Raw genomic sequence first — 23,646 nt, 5'->3', positions numbered from 1 at the left:
ACGGCCCCTTAATGTCTACTAATATTTCTCTTTAAAGAATATTGAGTGAAGATGGCAACCCATAGGCCATGTTTGGTAAGCATGATTTTTTTTTTCATTGAATACTAGCTTACCGAGTGTTGAGAGAGGAGAAGGGAGAGGCGGAAAGGGAGAGAATTGAGAGGGCATGAGTGAGGAGATGATATGAAGTGACAGAAAAACAATACTCTATTCAAACAGAGTTTTATTTTTCCTTATTTTTCTGCCACTTCATATCTTCTCACTTGTGCCCTTTCAATTCCCTTCTGCCACCCTCCTTTCTCTTCTCCCACTACTTTGCTAAAAAGATATTCTATGGAAAAAACTTTCATGGCTGCCAAACATGGCCTATATGTACATTTAATGCATAGAAGTTTTAGGCTTTACTCATGCCATACATTTTCATTTCTTACTTTTAGACTAATCCACTCCAACTCGGAGTGGATTGGTCTAAAAGTGGAGTGGAAATATCCAAAGCACAGGGGAGTTGATATTTCCGCTCCCCTTTTAGACCAATCCACTCCAAGTTGGAGTGGATTGGTCTAAAAGGGGAGCGGAAATATCAACTCCCTAATTTATTTTATGAACATCTTTAGAGTTATCGAACTCTAAAACTGATAATTGCATGGTTCCATGAACTAGTAATTTTAATCACAAATTAATAACTTAGCATTTTAATGAATTATCTAAATGACAAAATGGATAAGCCCTTTGGGTTCCTCCGCCGCTGAATCCAATTAAGTTAAACTTTGATGGAAGCACAAAAGGTAAAGTGAGAGAGAGAGAGAGAGAGAAGCTCTCTCTCCTCCATGTTAAGAGCTACAATTAGAAGGGCACTCTGGAAAATTACTAAAACTTCGTTTAGGAGGGAGTAGGATAGGCTAATATGATAATGTGGATTTGGGGGTTGATTATTGCACAATCTGTTTATAGACTTGGGGTGCCTAATTTGGTTGCATCAACCTGGTAAGAGAACTGGGTTTGTATGTCTCACATTGTTGGATAGGATCCTTAGTTGTCAATTCTGTTCCATTCCCATCACATTGTGGAATTTGGAATAGAAATCTCCTCCAAATGTTTCAGTCATAATTTAAAAAAACTCCAAAAATCGTCTGTAATTTAACTAAAATTCAGCAAAAGATACCATCACATTGTTTTTTTTTTCTTTTTAAGATTTTGCCCATTCTGATAGATTTTTACACCTGAGTTTCCTTTTCTAGAAGAAACATTGGAAACAGAGCTACATTGAAACGTTCGAATTTAAAAGACATATGAAATAACTTTGATTTGAATGTCTTCCGATCAAAATTGACAACCAAGAGAAGGAACATTTTCTAAAGCTACATATAATAGAGTAGTAAAAGATATCTGCATTCTCTTGTTTCAATAATGGCACTCATTTTCTTTATTTTACACTTGTATTTGTCCAAATTGTCTAACTAAGCAAGGAGTACCATTATCAAAACAAGATGGAAAATTATATCAGCACAACCATGTTTTAACAATTGCACCAACCTAGCTAGTCTTTTCTTTTTTTAATTGGCTTGTGTTAGCTTTTAGGGCTTTAATAATAACCTTTGACAGCTATTTGAATAATAAAAGATGAGATGGATTGGTGCAAATATCAAAAAATGGTTGTGCTAATGTCATTTACCATAATAAATATAAATGTTAAAAATAAATTCATGAAAATTTTCCAAACATTTGCCTCACCAAATAGTATCATAAAAGTAGACCAAATGGGAAAAAAAGAAGTTTAATGCACATTATGAAACTAACACAAAATTAATTTAAGGATTATATTCCCCCTTTCTATCTGAGTCTGTCAATTACAATTTCAAGCTCTGCCAGTAAGCTTGGAGAGATTCATAAAAACTGGAAAAGAGTTTCAGCATTTCTTTACAGGCATTAGCAGAGATCTCTGATTTCCCCTATTTTGAAGCTTCTTAAACAAGTAGCAAGTCAAGTTAAACTAACCTTCAGTATCATATATATTTGACTGAGTGAGAGAAAATAATAACTTGTATTCAACTGAAAGCGAGAAACAAACATTATTGAATAATTAAAAAGGGATCATGAAAAGAAAAGAATAATTTCGGGGCGGGTCACGCTGCAAGATGACTGAGAATTTACAGGAAGAACGACACATCGAGAATTCCTTCCAACCCAAGAAGTGCCATGGCTTTCAAGGAAGAAAACAAAATAGAAGAATTGACCTCAATGACTCCACTTGAGGTGGGCACCGGTAAGAAACCGTTTGAAGAGTAGACTGGAAAGATGCAACTTTTGACAGCAGAACTAAAAGCATGAACTGGAATGACCCGACGTACCGCAATATGTTAAAGGATTGGTTAGTCACAATACTCTGACTTAGGACAAGTCAAATGATCCCTGACCTTCGCTGATGGCATAAAGTAGTTTCTTGTACATAATTTCCTGAAAATAGTAAAATAGGGCTTTGTAAGCAGGATCATGAAAAACATATTAAAGGTCTCAAATTATTAATAAAAAGGACGGGATTAGACCTTGGTTGAATAGGGAGGAAGCTTGAGATAATTAGCACAGGTCATAACACTTGGCAAATCATCGTCAGCCAATTCAGACGGCCCAGTTCCATTTGATGCTGTGTTCGTAGTCGAGGAATGCTGTGGCCCGATGAAAAAATTGAGGTATCAACACAGAAAAATATTAATATGCCAGACAGCCCACTGAGAGCTATGCTTTGTGGAAAAGTAAAAATGATGGTACAGAAAACATGAGATTTTATATTGGTGTAAGCCCATATAGTCCAGTATTTTTCAAAAAGTACTGTACGGCTTACACCATGGGATGATCCAAACTGCCCATTTGATGGGCCACAATGTAAATAAGCTGTGCCCAAAAAATCATTTCCATAAGATTATCCTAGCCCTCTGATCTGTAGAGGAACTGCCTATGAAAACCTATATAGATGGAGGGTTGGGATCATCCTATGGAAATGATTTTTAAGGCACATCCTATTTACGTTGTGGCCCATCAAATGGATGGCTTGGATCATCCCATGGTGTAAGCTGTACAGTACTTTTTGAAAAATACTGGACTATGCGGGCTTACACCAAATAAAAGCTACAGGAAACATAAACCCTCAATGTCAGTCTAGATGAGTCGTCCACATAATACCTTCCTGACAATGGTCAGTTTTGGATTTAGCGCAGCCAAACCACCAGAGGGAAGCCTAGGTGCACCAGTTACAAACTGGCAGAAAGCACGTTGTTGCTCTGGGTTGAACTCTCCCATTATCTCCAGTAACTAAAGCATCAGTAACAAGAAAGCAGAATTTCAAATTTAGACGATGAGAAAAATGAATATAAACTCCTGAATGAAAATCTGACTCTCCAGATTTGGGGAGTGGACACATACATTAACAATTGCGGGGCTCTTAGCAGTGTATCCATGATCAAATTTTATATGATCCACCAGTGTATCAGCCTGTAAAGAGATAGCAGGGATTATTTGAAAATGCACCCAATAGGCGAGCCACGTGGTAAAATCATAGTATAAGAACATAATATGGTAAAAACTTACCTCCCACATCTCTCTGCGGCCACAGAGTAAGTAGTCCAGTTCGTGTGGAGAGAATATTTGCAGAGACGTGATGTCAAAGACCTGAACATTTTTTTCGTAGGAGCCATAAAACTTTCAATCTCAACATATAGAGATGCCCAGCAGAGAAATATGCAAGAACAGTTCAAAGTCGACATATATCTATAGAATGATTACAGAACACTTAAGCAGACCAGCACATAGGCCCTCAGAAATGTTTTTAAACCCCATGGACTGAGACGGGATTCACTTATAACTCCAAGTGCTTGATGGTTAATGGGTCACTTGTGGAAGATAAAAAAAGGGGGAAGGGGTGAGGTTGTCAAAGATGCTATTTTAGAGTTCTACAAGAAGCATTACTCAAACCATTCTATAAAAAAAAAAGAAAAAAAGAAGAAGCATTACTCAAAGATACGCATAGGAGTTCAAAGCTTACGGGGGTTTTCCTTCTATCCCGGAGGAAAGTGCTTGTAATCGTGAAAGAGCTTTTGAGGAAGAAATTATGTGAGCAGTTCTCTCACTAAATAGATATAAACCAGTGGGGTCAGACGGATTCATCATGGTGTTCTTTTAAGAAAAGACGGATATGAACAAGAATGATATTTGGAATGTCCTAAAGAATTTTTTTTGAAGATGGTAAGCGTGGAATGTGGTGCCACTTTTGTGACATCACAATTAAATATTTTAAGCATATTATGTTAGAGGACAGCATCTAAAAAATCTCTGTGAAGATCCGGGAAGAGGCTAAGGGGAGTGCTTTGAGTATTTCACATTGCCAATGAGTGTCTTGAGGAAAAAAATTGTAGACAGGGTACCGTTTGTAAAATAGATATGAAAGGCATATGACTACATGGATTGGGATTTTCCATCGATCTTCTAAGAAAAATGGGCCTTGGAGGCCATTTGGATAAAATTAGTGCGAGGTTGTATTTACTCTCCTCACTTCCATATATCTTCAAGAGGTGGGGTTATTCAAGATTTCTCCTAGCTTGAGGCAAGGTGGCCCCTTTATGACCCTTCCTCTTTACTTTGGTGGAGGCGGCCCTTAGTAGGCTTCCTGTGAGGATGGAAAGGTGTGGCTTTTGAGACTCACATAAAAAGCCTAAGGTTAATTCTTTAATAGTTTGAAGAAGTGTTTGAGTTTTAAAGAAAAATACCAATACGAGCCTTATTGTGGATATCAACACAAGCAAAAATCAGGAGAGTGAGCCAAAGGTTTCCATTGGCTGTAAAATTGGCTCCCTCTTGGGGACATGTTGTCCCCGATGATGTAACTCTGTTAATGGTGTTTTGAAAAAAATGGCACTTTTCAGGGAAAAAAAAAGGAGGCTCCCTCTTGGATTGGTATCCCCTCCAAGACTCCAAGGGACCCGGTCGTGGAATGCATAGAGAAGAAGCTAGTCTATTGGAAGAAGTGTTGTTTGTCCTTTCATGTGCGACTCACACTCATTAAGTCGGCTCTGTTAAATCTCTTGACTTTATATATATATTAAAGGATCTCTTGACTTTATACCTCTCCATAAAAAATTTGGTTGTTGTTAGGAAGAAAATTGAAAATCTCCAAAGGGACTTTCTTTGGGAAGCTAAGGAGGAATGTAAAAGAAAGAAGTATCCTTGTGAAATGGGAGGATATTTGTAGGCTTAAAATGTGTAGTGGGTTAAGGATTGGCTTGCTTTACATGAGCAACAAATCTCTTATTAAGAAGTGACTATGGAAATTGAGAGAAGTCATGTAGCCTATCATCAATAATGGCCATGCTGTAATTATGTGTTAGTGAATGGTCATATTGCAATTATCTGATTAGTGACCGCTTCATAGCCGACCCCAACTAGTTTGGGACAAAGGCTTAGTTGAGTTGAGTTGAGTTGAGTTAGGAACTCTTCCCTTCATCTAGTGTGGGACCTATCATATTCTTCTACATGGTTCAATGCTTAAATGAAGGGTCCATAGGCTCCCCAAATCCATAAACAAATGTTCTAAAGTTTGTTCTTAATTTCAAATCATTGAAAGCGACTAGAACATATGGTCAAACATATTGAACATATCCTTAACATGATATTTCTCAGTTTTGGACTTTTTCCTAACTTAAGTAGGTGTTGCATTTTAAGTACTCTAACAATTGAATTCAAACTTAGCCCCCCAAAATAAATATATTATTAATTGAGATTCCATTTTAAGTACATCTAGCCCTCCCCAGACCCCGCAACGGCGGGAGCCTCGTGCACTGGGCCGCCCTTTTTTCTGAGATTCCTTTTCACAAAATCCATTGCCTTAGTTACTTCTTTCCTCCTGTTATTTTCCCTACTCATTTCAAAATGCCAAAACCTTTTACATGGATTGGCAGACTAAAAAATCGGCAAAGTCCTTGCTGATAACAATTTTCAGCATGCATTATCTCAATATGCTTCTGCAGGCATGAAGACATCATTTAAAACTAAATATTTACAAGAAGTGGGCTATAATTTTAATTCAAAATTATGCTTTAAAAAACTAAAAATAAGTTAGAAAAATCATATAATATATATATATATATATATATATAATAAACAAATACATAATTATACCTGGTTGAACCCAGCTCTAAATGCTTCCATTTGTTGCATAATTCCAGTCTTCACAGTCGCATCAACCACCAAAGAAACGTAGTCCTCCAAATTATACACATCAACCTGCACAAGAAAACCTCAATGCATCTGGAAACTCCCAACATAAAGGCACCAAACCAAAAATACACCATACCGTTCAAGGTTTGTCTAGAAGAATACCATTGTGCTTTCCCCCACTTGTTTTAGGAAGTAATCCGGATATCCCGGAAGTGTAAAATCTAGACAGAGATCTTCAATAGGAGCACCACGGAAACGCATATCACCGATTGCCTTCCGATCAACACCACCCATTGACTCCAGATATTGTTTCCGGCAAGCAAGAACTTGCATTTCTTGCAAAATCCTCCCAAACTCGGAGTCAAATGAAAGAATATCATGCAAATTAAGCTCCTGCAGATAATTAGGACAGTCACATTTTTAAGATGGAAAATGTTATCAGCCAAACCATATTTTGATATTTGCACAAACCCCGATGTCTTTTCTTATTTAATTGGCTTGTGAGAGCTTTTTGGGAAATGTAATCACCTTTTGACAGCTCTTTAAACACTAAAAGACAAGATAGGGTAGTGAAAATATCCAAATATGGTTGTGCTGATATCATTAAAGGGATACAAAAAACTTTAAAAGTAAATGGAACATCACCAACTAAAAGACTGCAAAAAGTATAAGAGTCTGTAGATATCTTACTTGACCCAGAACGAGCTTATAAAATGCTGTTGACAGTGGAAGGTCTAAAAGCCGTCCATCTTGAAGAGCTTTTGCCATCACTTGTCCAACTAGCCGGAAATATTCAATTACTTTAGAAAATTGGCTACCATCAGAAGCATCTGCATTAGGTGGCCACGGACGAGGAAACAAACCAAGAGGAGCTTGTATGAAATCTCTGCTTCCATCAGAAAGATAAACATTTTTTCTGTTTTTCTGTTCACCGCCGTCAATTTCCATCTCAGCCATCTTTAATGAAGAATTAGACCTCCACATTTCCAGTCCAACCTTTTGCAAGCCATGACTTAGAAGAGTATAAAACTCCAGAGTGGGTCCCAATCCTGTGCCAACCTCACCAAAATATTCTACTTCAAGAACAGCCTTCTGGCTAGAATACATCTCCATCACTTTTGCCGCAGAATCCAATATACGGTTTCTGGAAACACGGACCTTCTGCCGTTGTAACCTGCCAACACGGACCTCTCTTTCATTTGTCGAGCCATGACTATCGGCACCCTGTTGCTGCTGAATTCTATGCAATGCGCGAGATAATCCAAAGGCAGTTGAGTAAAAATATTGTCTCCTCGTCTCAAAAGGAAACAGGAACGGGCAGGCTTTGGTCAACTGGGAACACCATAAAGGGAGACTCCCACTACACAATGCTAGAACATCCTGGATTTGCCGTGCCAATTTGGGGGTGAGCTTGGTATTGATAAATTCTTCGGGAGGAACTTTGGAGCCAGTTGTGGCAGTAAGTTCATCTAGACTAGAAATCTTCCCCTCTGAAAAATCATCCGATATTGCATGCGCTCTTAAGCGAGGTGATAACTGATTAAGACCATCTAATACTCGCAGTAGGGCCAAAATGTTGTAAGTAGGACTAGATTTGTCCATATCACAGGGAAGCTCCCCTAGCAAGATGCTATCCAGAAGTGAGGTTTGTTTCCATGAATTGTCGACAGTGGAAATGGAAGCGGAGCTGACTTTGGCGAATTTTGGTAGAGGAGTAGAAGTAGAAACTCCGGCCGAAGTCCTATCAACTTGGTTGTCTGCCTTTTGATATGTGATAGTATAAATATTACCGGAGAGCCTGCTACCATCATTAGACAGAGAATCCAAGCCATTATACCTTTCATCATCGTCTTCATCGAGTGCAAGCTGGCGTTGGATCGCTTGATATATAGTTAAATGCCTGTTAAGCTGTTTCCCACCAGATGAAAATATTAATTTTGGAGGCCCATTTGAATGAAGCCCATGTTGATCCCTACCACCCCTAATACCTCTACCACTTGCAGACGCAAGCCCAGCCATTGCTGCAGCAGCAAATGACATTGCACCATTTGAACCAATAGAGATCCCACTTCTAAATTCAGCAGACTCCATGCCTCCAACTGAGGCAACTTTGATACTAGAACCAGAAGGATTTGTCTGGCTATCACTTGTACCATCATCAGTTGAATCTCCCAGTTTAACATCATGTACCTTTTCCGGTACGTAAACAGAGTCATCTCTTAGCACCTGAAGAAGAATGAAAAACACAGTATCCATCAGGGAAAAATTCAATGAGATTTACCAGGAAAGAACTAATATATTGAATAAATCCATGTTAATTAAGTGAAGATTAATAAGCATAGTCCAAGTTACAAGGCATGAATATTCTAAAGGTACAGAAAATGTTTCACTCTCCGCAATTTAAAGCAAGCAAACAACAAAAGAAAACAAACTGTTTTTTTTTTTTTTTGAAATGGAAGAAAACAAATGTTAGACAGCATACTTCGTCATGGTCGTCATCTTCATCCTCTGAGATATCATCCTCTTCAATCAATAATGCATCATCAACCTCAACAGGAGAGATGTCCAACTCCTCATCCTACAGAACACAGACACAGTAAAGTTTGTATGATGGTGCACAAAATAGGGCCCGGCATTGTAAGAAAATAAGGTTATAATTGATCACAGGAAAAACATGGATCAATAATAAAAAGCATCAAATCAAAGATAAGTACAATTTAAAACATACGCCGAGCCTGTAAGAGAAGAATACAAAATAGCAGTTTGAGACAGTCAAGACATGTATAAGAATGGCGAAAAACATGCATTCTGACCGAAATGCAACAAGAACAGTAGATAATTTTTAGGATACCAGAAATGAGGTGCACCACATTTCATCAGCACCAGTCATCTCCCTTGACCAAGCCTCATATTGACAGGATAAATGGTGTAAAAACAGATTAACAAATAAATTAATTCTAACTTGACAGACAACCAGTTTGAATCAGCAAGGCCATCCAAAAGGCTATGTGAAAAATCCAAACATAGAACATAATTTGAGCCCAAAAACTTATTGGCATGCACGAGAATACTTCAATAAGTAAGATCACCATTTAAAGTGAAAAACAGCAGTTGCTAAAGTAAGCATACCTAAGAGCTACTATTTTAAAAAAAAAAAAAACATACCTCAGAGCTAGAATCATCATGTGCAGGTTTCATTTGTGCACCTATATCTGAAGCAGCTCTCCTACGTGCAGCATTTCTTGTTTGAGGTCCTCTTGCCTCATCAGTATCAGATTTCAGAACAGCTTTACCCTTCCCCTTAGCTGAGCTTGCTTGCCCTTCATTATGATCCTTTCGTACTGCACCGCCTATTGTTACTGACGACCTAGACCTAGACCTAGTAGAATGACGACGAACAGAAGAGGCAGGAGCGGATGTAGATGGTGCAGGTGTTGTCCCGGGTTCAGAATTTCCAGGAGAAGTTAAGGGCTTTTGCCCGGAATCCCCTCGTTGAACTCTTGGCCAAAGATATTTTTCAACAGCTGCTAAACTTGCCAAAGGATCAATGAGTACAACATTAGAAGAATAATCACGGAGAGACCGGTCACTTTGTGCCCTACATAACCGCAATTTTAATAACTGTGATAATGAACTTATTCCTGATGAGAGACGTGCATTTCCGCTAGATGACCTAGGTGAATGGCTCAGTACAACTGGAAACCGTTCCAAGGAGGATAAAGCATTTTGAAGCTTCTGAACTAAGATAGTCATTGGAGCTCCATGACCTTCCTTAACACTGGCAGGAAGGGCAACAGTAATAAATAATTTAAATTTTCGAAGTGCCTGTTGGCGAAGCTTGAGCAAGTTAGCCTCCGAGATCCTTTCCTTGGAAAAAGTTCCACAAGAAAAGTAATTTAGCAAAGCTGCAACAACTCCACTACCAATAAACTCAAATGTGGATACCCCATCGCCTTTGCCTAGCTCTGATAGCATCTCGGATAAAACTCTGACCAAGTGCTCCTCGTTGTTAGCAGAAGAACTAGTCAGGTGAAGTCCAGAGGCTTTGGACTTGGCCTTCACTTTAGTCTTGGGATCCTCAACACTGGAATTCAGCTTCAAGCAAAGATCTTTCAAGTGTAGAATATCATCTGTCACTCCAACCTCACGATCAGCTGGGAAATATTTATCTCTGAAAGTTTTGGCACGGGCACTGACTGCAGCACGAAGACTAGAATTAACAACTGGCACTTCCAATGGAGTCGGGGGCGACCCAATACTTCCAGGAGTAGAGCTTTTTGGTTCTTCCAAAGAATTTCCATCTGTGCTTGAACAAACAGTATGTTTTCGAGATCGCCGAGAACGTGTTGTTGTTCCAGGATAAGATTTTTTATCCTTTTCTACAGATAATGCTTGAGCCGGAACAGTATTAGAAGAATCTGGCAATATAAGTGCATCTAGTGCATGAACCACGCCTTCTCTTACAAACATCTTTGAGAAAGATCCAGGAAGTTTCTCCATAAGAATCTCTGTAATCTGAATAGCGGGAATCAAGACTTGTGGGTCCTTCCATGATAATACACCCGCTAAGAAACTGGAAATGAACAACCATAAACATTTTGGAATTGAACTTTTTGACCATTATAATCTTACAGCATAGAAAAAATGGGAAATGATATCAGCACAACCATATTTTGATATTTTCACAAACCATCTAGTCTTTCAGTATTTAAAGAGCTGTCAAAACGTTATTACATTTCCCGAAAAGCTCTTACAAGTCAATTAAAGAAGAAAAGAGAGCTGGGTTTGTGCAAATATCAAAATATGGTTGTGCGGATAACATTTCCCAGAAAAAAAAATGTCAAAGCAAAAATGGTGTCCGGTACCTTGATATGTTGGTTACAGCAAGCAAAGACTGGATCATATCAGCGGTGCTAAAGTACATCAACTTGCCAATAACAGAGAGGCATTTAAGGCGAACTGGGCCGTTCACACTGGATCCATAGATCTTTTTCACAAGAATAATAAAAAAGGGTGCCATGATTAATTGATTGGAGAAAATAGGTCGCAGATAGCACCATTCAAAAAAAAAAAACATAGGCGGCAGATACCAACTGCATTGAAAGCACTAACCTGTATGAGAACAGGAAGAAGGTCCATTCCAAATTGCAGTAGAATTTCAGGTTGATCGTGCAATAATTTCTCCCGGGCTGAGACTTCGGCTATAATTCCATTAGTGTCCTCTTGGTTGCTGGAGCTGCTGGCAGGATATTTCTTCACAGCTGACCCTTTCACTAGAAAATTAGAGCAGGTCGGAAGCAAAATGATTCCTTGTGGCAGTGGGGGAAGAAGCTCATCCGCAAGGTTCACAATCTCAAAAATCTAATTTATGGAATGGAAATTAGAAAAATTCAGAACCAAATGATATGTAAGAATCTGAGAGGTTCATGCCTACCAACACTAGCGCTCGCCTTGATTGTTTTTCAGATTGCGATTAAAATTCATTAAAGTCCTTAACATATTCTCCATGCATAAAATATACTAAGATTAAGAATAAAAATATTCAAAATAGTTTGCACAGGAAAAAGGAACTATAAGTACTTCATTCAAAACATGCTGAGAAGCATTCCGGGGAAATATTTTTATAAGAAGAGTGTTTCACACATTCTCTGGCATTCTAAGAAACATGGTGGTGGGTGAATCACATAATAAAATGCCCTAAATATCAGATAGCAAGCATTTGGGTTCCATGTAGATGGTTCTATGAATGTCAAACCAAACAACTCTTTGTTGTTTGTCCACACTCCAAGCAGAAGGAACAACACCACCTCCAATGCGTAACCAAGATTTTAGCAGATTTTAGAATCATCAGTACAAGGACAGTCCATAAGATTTTTTTCCCCTCCATAATAACTTTTATGTTGGGGTTGAGCCTCTAGCTCAAACTGATCAAGGCTTTGTTCTTCAACCTTGGGGCCGGAGGTTCAATCCCAGCTTACCTACCAAAAAAAAAAAATGTGTTGATTTACACAGGCAAAAGTCTAGTTCTTGTTTTCCTACCAAAATCCATAATCAGAGAATTTATGGAAACAGAACAGAAAATCTAGGGGTGTCTAGGCAAAAGTCTAGTTCTTGTTTTCCTACCCAAATCCATAATCAGAGAATTTATGGAAACAGAACAGAAAATCTAGGGGTGTCAACGGATCCACTTCGGATCATATCCGCCTATGTCTTGGTCACTATCCGCTCGGATCCCTTATCGGTCGGATCCGTTTCAAGGTGCTTTTTGGATCCTACATTATGAGTCTAGGTCACGATCCATTTCAAGTTGGACTGTCCATTGGAGTTTCATAGGTCCTACTTACATTGTTGTTCACAGTTAGATCTTAGGGTTCTTATCAATATTTCAAAATGCAGATGGGGGTCGAAATACAGCCAAATCAAATCGTAATTGACTCGGCACGATATTCCTCAAAAAAAATGACTCGCCACGATGTGGTTGAGTAATTGGTTGACACGGCTGAGTACATGGTTGCCGCGGTCATAACTCGAAAGAGTCAAAGGAGTTTTGATTGACTGTGTACGGAAAATGCGGACTCAAACAAGAACGCGGCCAAGGTAAAAGGGAGTCCATGATGACGTGGGGGAGTTTTGAAACTATGGTTCGGATGAGGAGCCATCCAAGAAATCATGGAGAATCAAGAGTTAAGAAGATGGGGTCTATCATTAATGTTAAAAGAGTTTTATTAAGTTTTAAGAGTTTTATTTAAGCTTTCTTAAGTTAAAGGGGGTGGTAGTCATTTTCCATCAAAATCACATAAGTTCAAGGGGGTGGTAGTCATTTTCCATTAAAATCGCATAAGTTCTATAAGTTTTGAGTTATGAACGTTTTAAATAGGCCCCACATGCATTCCGAAAATTTCAAGTGCGGTGAGAGACTTTACGTCATTAGAGGGTATTTTAGTCTAAAAATATTAGGTTTTTGTTTAGCATTTTATAACTTTTTAGTTCTTTTTTTATATATAAAGGCCTGCTAGGAAAACATAAATCCATTTTGTAAAACCAATGTGATGCATGTGCAAGAAGACAAGGAAGTGAGCTCGAATCTCCACGAAATACAAAAAATACTGCGGAAAATACCAAATCATTGGTCAATTCACTTTCTTCTTTATTTTCCAAATGGAATCCTGTTTTGGAAGTGTTTTCCTTCTACATAAGTAGCCATTGGGCACTTTTCCTTTATGGATGCTACGATAAAATGATGGAATGAATAAAGATTTCAATTTTTACTCTCTTGTGTGGCTAATGAAGTCCTTGGCTCTGTTAAAGCAGATCTAGGGTATTAAAATGATGTTAAAGTCATGTGGTTGCAGAAACATCCAAAAAATAAGTTGTAGAGAGCTGGTCAAGCTTGAGTCTTCCATTAACTATGAGTTTAGGTCCAAATCTAAACCGTCTTCTCTGCGTGTGTGTGGTGATGGTTTGAGGGAGGTAGAGAAAGAGAAAGAAAGGGGAGGGGGGGTTGGTTTGTTTACAAAGATAAATCAATTGTTATGAGTTTGTGTGCCTCTGAAGGAAGATACTATTGCAAAAAAGAGATATTATCAGGTCTGCAAAACCAAACCTTATCCTTCTAATGAAAAATAAAATTGGGTCTGTTACAATCGATAACACTCGTAATTCATTCTTTTTGGGAAGACACCTAGGCAGCAATCATCCCTTCTTGCTACCTCTTTGGCGTACTTAGCTGATTTGGACCCATATTGTCTGGTAATCAGCAAAGTATCAAAATTTAGTTTCAATATGCGTTATGGAAACATGTTTATTCCATATGGAAATTTTAGCAGAAATCCTGTAAAATCACGGAAACATATGAAGATGTTGGACATCTAAGATGAAATTCCAGGGAGTAATAGAATAAGCACAAATACACATTAAAAATCATCTCATAAGCAAAAGAAATCACCCATAATGGTTTAAGACCATCGAACATCTAATGACATACACTTTTGTGCACGTCTGATAATTCAGTACGTACCAAATTTCACATGTAATTCATATAAATAATTATACATGGGCAACTGATAAATGCGCCCCTTTTCTTACATGGGACAGGCAGCTGCAGTGTGCGTGGCAATCAGGTCCGTTGAATCCTTCCCACGTGAAGTACATCAGCCCCTCTGCAGTCATAGATACACTGCAGCTGGTTGTCCCAAGTTAAAAAAAGGGGTGGATATCTCACTTCCCTTATACATAATACATACATCACACGTTACATATAATAAATATAATTATACAACACATACTGATGTAGTATACCACTAATACACTTCCGTTTTGGTTTCGGTATGCATTTCAATTTCGGTATATGTTTCGATGAGATGAAAATGAAAACATCTCGGCCGTTTCAAATCGTTTTTCTTGAAAATTTAAAACTATGGTAGTCAAATCCATTGGGACATACTCCATATCATCACACTTGAGTATTAATTCCTTCTCTTGGCTAATGATAGTTGTGAATGTCCTGTGTGATGACTCAATGAGATGCTCGATGGTTTGAGCTTACCACCCTGAGAGGTAAATCACCTTGAGAGGGATTTTAACTCGCTCAGGTGGCTAGAAGAGAAACTGTTTTCTACCACTTTCTCTCCAACTACGTCAAGATTTGTCGCCTTCATTGCCGACCACGACTTGATGGATTTGCCCCTCCAGTGGGGCAAATACACTTGATCTAGTGGTAAAGCTGGCCCAATCTTATGTCCTTTGGTTTGTTTTTTTACGACTTCAGACTAGATAGTTTATTGTCGAAGAATTCTCCCATGCCCTCTAAACACGCTCCTATTGCACCCAAATTTCAGTCTCGATATGTGCTATGGAAACTGTCAGTTTCATATGGAAATTTTGACTGAAATATTCAAAGGATGGGCATTTAAGATGAAATTCTAGGCAGTACTAGAATAAGCACAAATACTCACTAAAAATCGTCACATAAGCAAAAAAAAATCACACATAGTGGTTTAAGAACATCGAACATTGAGTAACATCCACTATGGTAGATGCCTGATAATTCACTGTGTAGCACATTTCACATGTAATTCATATAAATATTTATACATATTATACACACCAGTCGTTACATCTAATTTATATAAACATAATTATATAACACAGACCTATATAGCATACCACTGGTAGCTTCCGGTTTTGGTTTTGGTATGCAATTCGGTTTCAGTATAAGTTTAGGTGAGGATAAAAACAAAAACATTTCGGTTGTTTTGTATTGGTTTTCGTGGAAATTTAAAACCATGGTAGTCAACATTAATCATGCTTCTGCATGCTTTCTTACCATGGAATGATGTGAATTTTCATGGTACAAGCATGGAGACACAACATTTTTAATCACCCATAAAAAACTTTTCCCAAAAAAAAAACCATGGTAGTTGGATCCATAGGGATAGGGACAGATACTCCATAGCAGCACAATCAAGGATTTCAATGGTGTTGGTTTCGGCCACAACCGAAACTGAAAATTTCTTGTTTCGACCAAAATTTCGGCCAAAATCATATAAAATTCGGAAAAACAATTTCTGTATTTTACAAGATTTCAGTGGAAATTTCAGTAATTTCGGCAATTTCCGTGGAAATCTTAAAAATTTCAGTAATTTCAGCAATTTCAGTGGAAATTTCAGCGCGACGGTAATGTTGCTCCTTTGTGACCTGGTGGTCATGGGTTCGAGTCACGGAAACAGCCTCTCTGCATAGCAAGGGTAAGGCTGCGTACATCTAGCCCTCCCCAGACCCCGCAATTGGTGGGAGTCTAGTGCACTGAGCCATTGGGTCGCCCTTTTAGTGGAAATCTTAAAATTTCGGTGGAAGTTTTTAAAATTTCAGTGGAAATCTTGTAAATTTCGGCAAAAGTATGCGGGATTTATGTACTTTTGGTGTCAGTCCTGGCCGTCTGAAATCCGAAATTTCAGTATGTCGGCTGAAATTTCGGTATTTCGGCCAAAATTTCGGTACTTCGGCTGAAATTTAAAACCATGCACAATTGAGTGCTGATTCCTTCTCTTGGTTAATGAAAGTTGGGACTTGCAAATGCCCAGTGTGATGACTCGATGAGAAGCTCTACGGTTTTGGGCTTACCTCGCTAATAGGTAGCTCCCTAGAGAGGGAATTTAACTCGCTCAGGTGGCTTAGAAGAGAAACTGTTCGCTACCACTTTCTCTCCAACAATGTCAAAATTTGTTGACTTCATTGCTGCACACGACTTAGAGGATTTGTCGCTCCAATGGGGCGAATACACTCGGTCTAGTTGTAAAGCTGACACAATCTTATGTCCATTGGATAGTTTTTTTGTCGATGAGTTCTCATGTGTCCTATCTCCAATCATGCTCTATTTCACTCAATGCTAAGGATGATTTGAGGCGACTGCTCCCTTCCAATTTATGCAAATTTGGTTGTCCCATCCCGAGTTCAGACATTTTGTAAGTGAATGGCGGGCTTATCAATAATTTCCCTGGTAGCCCGAGGGTTCGTCTTTTTCAAAAGTTCAAGGCTCAAAAAGCTAGATTTTCATAATTGGAATAAAGCTCACTTAAAGAACTTGTCTGAAAGAAAGCAAAAAATAAAGACCAAGATTGATCAAGGGGAAGAAATTGCTTCCTTTCTGAAGTGGTAATGTAGTTCGGAGAAGGCTAAGAAATGAGTGGGTCAGAATCAATGACCAGGAAGAGATTTTCTATATGCATAGATCAGAAGCATTATGGCTTGCAATCAGTGTTCATAAGGAGAATAGAATCAAAGGTTTCTGCCATCATTAGTTGCTCCAGCCAAACCGATTTTGTGGAATGTAGACAAATTCTTGATGGTGGTATTGTGGTGGGTCTGGTGGCTAATGAAGTCACTGGCTCTGTTAAAATCACCAGGGCTCACGGTATGCTAATTAAACTTGACCTCGAGAAAATTTATGCGAGGTGCTAATGAGGACACTACAAAAGAGAGGCTGTGGGCTTAAAGTAGAGAAAGTGGATCTGCACCTCTGCCGTGCATTTCTCTATGCTCATTAACGGAAGCCAAGGGGCCACTTCAAAGCCAACGAAGATCATTAAACGGGGGAGTCCACTTCGAACCTATTCCAAATACATGATTTACTTGTATGCGATGCACAAAGCATGAAGATAATGATGAGAATAGAGTCAGATCACAGACACACAATTGGTATACAGAATATGAACAACTCTCACCATGTGGTAAATAGGTCACAACGATTAGTCTTAATGCTAAAATGACCCATACATTATAAAATATGTAAAAAAAAGACAAAAAGATAGGAAACATCATGTACCTGCTCTGCGGGTCTGGTTAAAGCAGGAGAAACGGAGATGTTTGCAACTAGACCAGGGCCTGATAGAATGTCTTTGAGAATGCCACTGATTCCAACGAGGAGGAGGGTCTTGGCTCCTAAAGGAGATCCACTTGCACATGTCGATAAAAGACGGATTAAACCCTGCATGGCTTAAGAAGTCACAATCAAGGCATTCAAAAGAAGAATGGAATATGAATTCATGCATTTGAATTTACCGTGTATGTAGGTGTGCTGAGGGATGCCTGGCCTCCTGAATTACTAATGGTAATAAGGCTGGCAGCTTGCGCAATCAAACCATGATTACATAGCTCATCTAATTTTTCAGGAGATGATGCAAACGCCTCCGCTATACGAGTCAAGCAAACGGAAGCATGGTCTAACACCTGTGAATTAATACCAAATGACAAGGGTCGAACTTTTATGAAACAAAAGTGTGTAGGAGTGAGAGCAAACTGTAATAGGATAGACAGAGAAAGGCTATGTCACAAATATTGTTCTCAGGAATTTCTCGGAAAGGAAAATCTCGGGATATAAAAGGAAAAAACAATAAAAATAAAATTATTTAAAAATATATAAAAATATTAAAGATAAGAAATAAAATAAAATAAAAAACATCTTAAAAATATGAGGATAATATTGTCATATTATCGCGACATTTTATGATAAAAATGAAAATATCGCTATATATTTAAAATCTCGAGATTAATTCGGGATTTTGCCATTTTATCAAAATGTCGCGACAAAAATGTGATATTTTGAAAATATCGGAGATATTTGTGACATAGGAATAAGGAGCGTCTGTAGATTCAACCTGAAATGGATTCATCTTACCTTTGAATCATGATATTGAAGAAGGTTAGTAAGCAAAGGAACAGCCTCCATCACGAAGTCAGCTGCATCAGCTGGGAGTTTCTTACACATATTTGCAGCGGTGGACAATGCCACTCTCTGAACAATGCCATCAAAATAAAAGAAAACTCATCAGACCATAGGAAAAATAACTGATTTCCAAATGACAATAAAGCTATCAACTGAATGCATAAAAGTTTTAGAGCAAGGCATTTCCTGAACTCCAGTCGGAAAAAAATCAAGATAGGATAGCACCGCCATAAGTGCACCAGCACGCAAACAGGCAGTTGGGTGTTCTTCGGATATCTTCTTCAGAGCTTGGAGAGACTGCATGGGCATATATAAAATAAGGTAAGCAAGAGAAAGTGTGCCTTAAATGAATCATACCATCACAAATGGAGGTTAGATATTAACAAGAAGAGGCATTGCAGACAATAAGTTTACATTATAGGGTATGAAGGACCTCCCTCAAGTGGCTATGTCTTTAATATGTAAACACGGATATAGCAATTAAACAGAATGTAAAATGATGAGGAACTGGTGATTTTGAATTTTCCAATTGACAAGTAATATAAAAAATCGAGCTTGCAATTACAACGAGCAAGATAATTGATAATAACATTAACCCACACTGTCATTTTTTTTATTTTTAAAAAAAGCATTAACCCAAACTGTAACTAGCAGAGTCTTTAACACATAAACACGAATATAGCAACTAAACAGCATGTAAAATGACAAGGAACGGAGGAATTGCTGATTTTGAATTTTCCAAATGACATATAATATCAAAAAGCGCGCTTGCTATTACTATGAGCGAGAAAACTGATAGTAAAATTAACCCAAAATGGAAAAGATAGAGAGAGGAGGCACCTGTTCTGCCAAGTCCATGTATTCGATGGTGAGCAGCCGGGCGCAGAAGCATGAGACGGCACCATAATGCACGACGGCTGAGCAGGACGACGGCAGTACATCGCAAAGGTGAGTGAGTGCTCTAGCAGCAAGCAACATGATATCGGCATTGCTTTCATGATTGAGTAACCCAACAAGAATAGGCACAAATGAGTCAATGGAGAACGTGCTCAGCGAATCCTCCGTCCCAATTGAAAGCATCTCAGAAAGCTCTGTCAGGGCCTCAATTTGACGCCCTTCCTCCCCATCAGCTCTCAACTCTGATAAGATCTTCTTGAGCCGCCCATTCTGGTGCGACGATGCCGTAGCTGCCGCTGTTGAAGATGGCATCAGATCATCCAGCCCCGCCCCAAGCTTCCGAAGAAGACCTTGAAGCGCGCTGCTAGCAGATGTCAAATTCTGGTGGAGAACTCCAATGCCGTCCTCACTGTCATTATCATCGTCAGCCCCGCCATCAATACTCGGCCCCAAATTCCTTTCGGCATCCCTATCCCTAACCCTAATTTCAGGCTCTTTCCTGTCCCTAACCCTAATTTCAGGCTCTTTCCGATCCCTAACCCTAATTTCAGGCTCTTTCTCTTTCCCTTTATCCGATTCCTTCTCCCTATCAGAACCCTGATTCTTACTCCGACGAGATTGGCGGCGGGAGGCGGACGCAGATGAATCTGTGGTGGAATCCATGGCAATTGCTGAGGCGGAATTCTGTCGGGAACGTGTGGAGACGCCGGAGATGACGGGTAGGCCGGCAGAGGGGGATGAGATGGAGATTCGGGCTCTCTTACTGGAGCGGAGCTGAGGGGCGTTGGTGTTCTGAGAAGAAAGGGCTGCTGAGGAGGCCTCCGCCCGCTTTCGACTCCTCGTTTCCATACAAAGCCTCTTCCGGTCTGGAAGAGGACGATCAAACTCCTTCTGATCCGATGAATTCCAGCATTCCTCTTCCCTAATTCCAATTCAAACAAACAAGAACAAGAACCAAAAAAAAAACTGTAGCTTATCAGCATTCTCTTCCCTGATTTCGATTCAAACAAACAAAAATAAGAAGAAAAACCCTAGCTCATCAGCACTCCTCTTCCTAGCTTATCAGCATTCATCTTCCCCGATTCCAATTCAAACAAACAAAAAGAATAACAAAAAAAAACCTAGCTCATCAGCATTCATCTTCCCTTATTCCAATTCAAATAAAAAAAAAAGAACAAAAAAACCCTAGCTTATCAGCATTCCTCTTCCCTAAATCCAATTCAAACAAACAAGAAGAAGAACAAAAACCCTAGCTCATCAGCATTAATCATCCCTGATTCCAATTCAAACAAACAAGAAGAAGAACAAAAAAAAAAACTAGCTTATCATCATTCCTCTTCCCTGATTCCAATTCAAACAAACAATAAGAATAACAAAAAAAAAAAAAAAAACTAGCTTATCAGCATTCCACTTCCCTGATTCCAATTCAAACAGACAAGAAGAAGGGGGAAAAAAAACCTACCTTGACAGAACCCATATTACAAAAAAAAGAGAACAAAACCCTAGAAATTCAATAATCCGACCACTCTCTAATGTTCAGAAGAAGAAGAAGAATAATAAAATTACCTCTTTTCTGATTCCAATTCAAACAAACAAGAAGAAGAACACAAACCCTAGATTATCAAAACGCAGACTGCGAAAAGAAAAATAAAACCCTAGAAATTCAATAATCCGACCACTCTCTAATGTTCAGAAGTAGAAGAAAAATAAAATTACCTCTTTTCTGATTCCAATTCAAACAAAAAACAAGAAGAACACAAACCCTAGCTTATCAAAACGCAGACTGTGAAAAAAGAAAATAAAACCCTAGAAATTCAATAATCCGACCTCTCTCTAATGTTCAGAAGATTAAGAAAAAATAAAATTACCACTTTTCTTATTCCAATTCAAACAAAAAAAAAAAAAAAAAAACAAAGAAGAACACAAACCCTAGGATAATAAGAATAAAATTCACATCAGATATATAAAAAAAAAGAGGATTTTTTTCCCTTTTTCATGAAGGAATATAAGAAAAATTGTGCTTTCTAGTTTTCTACCTTGTTTTGACTCTCAGTTTCGGGTGTGAAAAGTACAGAGAGATTTCGTTTTTTTTTTTTACCTTTTCTTCTTGAGAGGATGTAAGGAATGCGTAGAGAATAATTTAGTGAGGGTGAAGGAGAGATTTATATAGAGAGAGTGAAAGAACAGAGAGACGTGAGTGAATTGTATTTTTCATAAGGAACCCTAGAAAGAATCTCTCAAGCTTTGCAGGCGGTGAGGACTCTCCCCTTTCACCCTTCTTAAACTACGTTTTCCTAGTTGTTATAGGCTTATAGCCGACCCTCCCCTACTACCTAGAATTCTAAGTTGGCTTACTTTTGTTTTGTTACATGTCCACACCCAAGGACATTGAAATTCTTTTGGATTGCCCCAAATCTTCTTCTTCTTTTTTCCTTTTTTTTTTTTTAAATAATGGTAGATTTTATTAGATAATAACAATTCAAGAAGATTTGGATTGCCCCAATCAGGAATCGGAATTGGCATCTTATTCTGATTCTGCCCGATTCGGTGTATGAAGAGAATACAAAAGCAAAAGGTGGAATAGATTGAGTAGTTTTATACGTGGTTTCAAATTTCGGTTTCGGAATGCGTTTCAGTCCTCACTGAAACCGAAACCGAAATCCGATGAAATCATTTAAAATAATATTTTACTTACTACAAAATTGAGATTTTTTGGTTGAAATTCCTTAAATATCGGACGAAATTTCGGTTGAAATTATGTAACGTTTTGTGTATTGTGGATTTCGGTTTCAGTCTTGACCGAAATCCGAAAATCTGAAAATTTAGTCAAAATTTAAAACCATGTTTTCTTGTTACCATTTGTTTCTCACCCAAAAGGTGGTATTCTGATTCCAGCAACATTGGAACGGGGATGCTGATTCCAATTCCTTATTCCGAGAATTCAAACGCATCCAATGTGTGAGATAAAGAGGGGTTATATGATTAGTAGATTTCCTTAGTTATTAAGTAAATCATCGATTTATTTCTATAAAAAAGATATAGAGAGTGTGTGATATATAGGGCGCAGATTTTTAGTAGGTTTGCTTAGGCATTATCTTAATCTCTTGTTTATTTTTCTAACTTTATGAAAAGGAAACTGTGAAAGATCAGAGTGGAATGGAAATGTACTAAATACCTCATAGTAGCAAAAGATTGGACCCCAACACTTTAGCCATCTAGGGTTGGGGATTGAATCATGAGAAATGAAACTTCATGGTCAAGAAATGCCTTAGGTCCTGTTTGTTTGAGGTCATGTTCTTTTAAGAACTAATTGTGAGTGCCACACTGATTATTGGATTCAAATTTAAACATATTTTTGAATCCAATAATCGGTTTGGCACGCACAATTGGTTGTCATAATCCCAAACGAACAGGGCCTAATATTCTGGCAACCGATTGTGTGTGCCAAACCTATTATTGGACTCAAATTTAAACATAATTTTGAGTCCAATAACAGGTTTAGCACTCACAATCGTTTGCCATAATCTTAAGCAAAAAAGGCCTTAACATTGTGACAACCGATTGTGAGTGCCAAGTCGATTATTGGACTCAAAATTATGTCTAAATGTGAGTCTAATAATCAGTTTAACACTCACAATCAGTTGGGTCTGTTCGTTTAAGGTTATGACAACCAATTGTGACTCCAAAACCAATTATTGGATTTAACATGAAACATAATTTTGAGTCCATCATTAGTTTTGGAGTCACAATCGGTTGCCATAATCTTAAACGAGCAGGGCCATAGTCATCGTGCTGGCCTCCATGTGATTATCCGGCATATGTTAGATGTTGACAATTTGCTTTTAATTGTTGATTTGTGTTACTCTTGACGATCAAAAGTAATTATGACTGGAATTATGTTCATAATGAGAATCGGTACACTCTTAAAATGAGGTATTTTGAAATAGAGTATTATTTACCAAAATTAGGTATGTATGAGATCTATAGAGGCCACATGCATGCTCAGGAATCGCATCAATTGATGATTATGCAAGTCATTATTGTATAGTGTCCAGACTTATTACCATATTGAGGTGTGAAATTCTATGGTTTCTTTAAAACATGTGTGGTGCAAATACTTATGTTATTATTGACAAACATGAAGAACATGTTTGGTTGGTTATGGACAAGGGTGGAGCCAAGAATTTACACTTGGAGGGGCCGAACTAATTTACACCGGCCTCCATTGGTCATTTGGGGGGGGGGGGGGGGGGCACGCCATTAAACTAACCAAGCATGCATGTACATGCCATGAAGCATGAAAGGGATTTTGCAACTCTTTT

At 38.4% G+C, this 23,646-nt stretch overlaps 1 protein-coding gene across 1 annotated transcript; it reads right to left on the bottom strand.

The window, feature by feature from the left end:
- Positions 1-1,793: 1,793 nt before the first annotated feature.
- On the bottom strand, positions 1,794-21,638 carry LOC143854962 (E3 ubiquitin-protein ligase UPL3-like). The gene is made up of 18 exons (XM_077365112.1): positions 21,423-21,638; positions 19,268-20,246; positions 18,620-18,724; positions 18,380-18,502; positions 17,764-17,931; positions 17,528-17,689; positions 11,317-11,565; positions 11,070-11,191; positions 9,370-10,777; positions 8,687-8,782; positions 6,895-8,430; positions 6,367-6,597; positions 6,166-6,270; positions 3,583-3,663; positions 3,418-3,486; positions 3,178-3,306; positions 2,544-2,663; positions 1,794-2,454 (listed from the first exon to the last, which is right to left on the bottom strand). Exons 2-18 carry the CDS (start codon positions 20,171-20,173, stop codon positions 2,389-2,391), a joined length of 5,676 nt encoding a protein of 1,891 aa, XP_077221227.1. The 5' UTR covers positions 20,174-20,246; positions 21,423-21,638; the 3' UTR covers positions 1,794-2,388.
- Between the last annotated feature and the right edge of the window lie 2,008 nt (positions 21,639-23,646).

Source organism: Tasmannia lanceolata, unplaced genomic scaffold (assembly GCF_043159265.1).
Source record: "Tasmannia lanceolata isolate RefF3 unplaced genomic scaffold, GAP_Taslan_0.1 ptg000020l, whole genome shotgun sequence".
Classification (NCBI taxonomy): Eukaryota; Viridiplantae; Streptophyta; class Magnoliopsida; order Canellales; family Winteraceae; genus Tasmannia; species Tasmannia lanceolata.
This window is presented reverse-complemented; position numbering and strand designations above follow the sequence as displayed.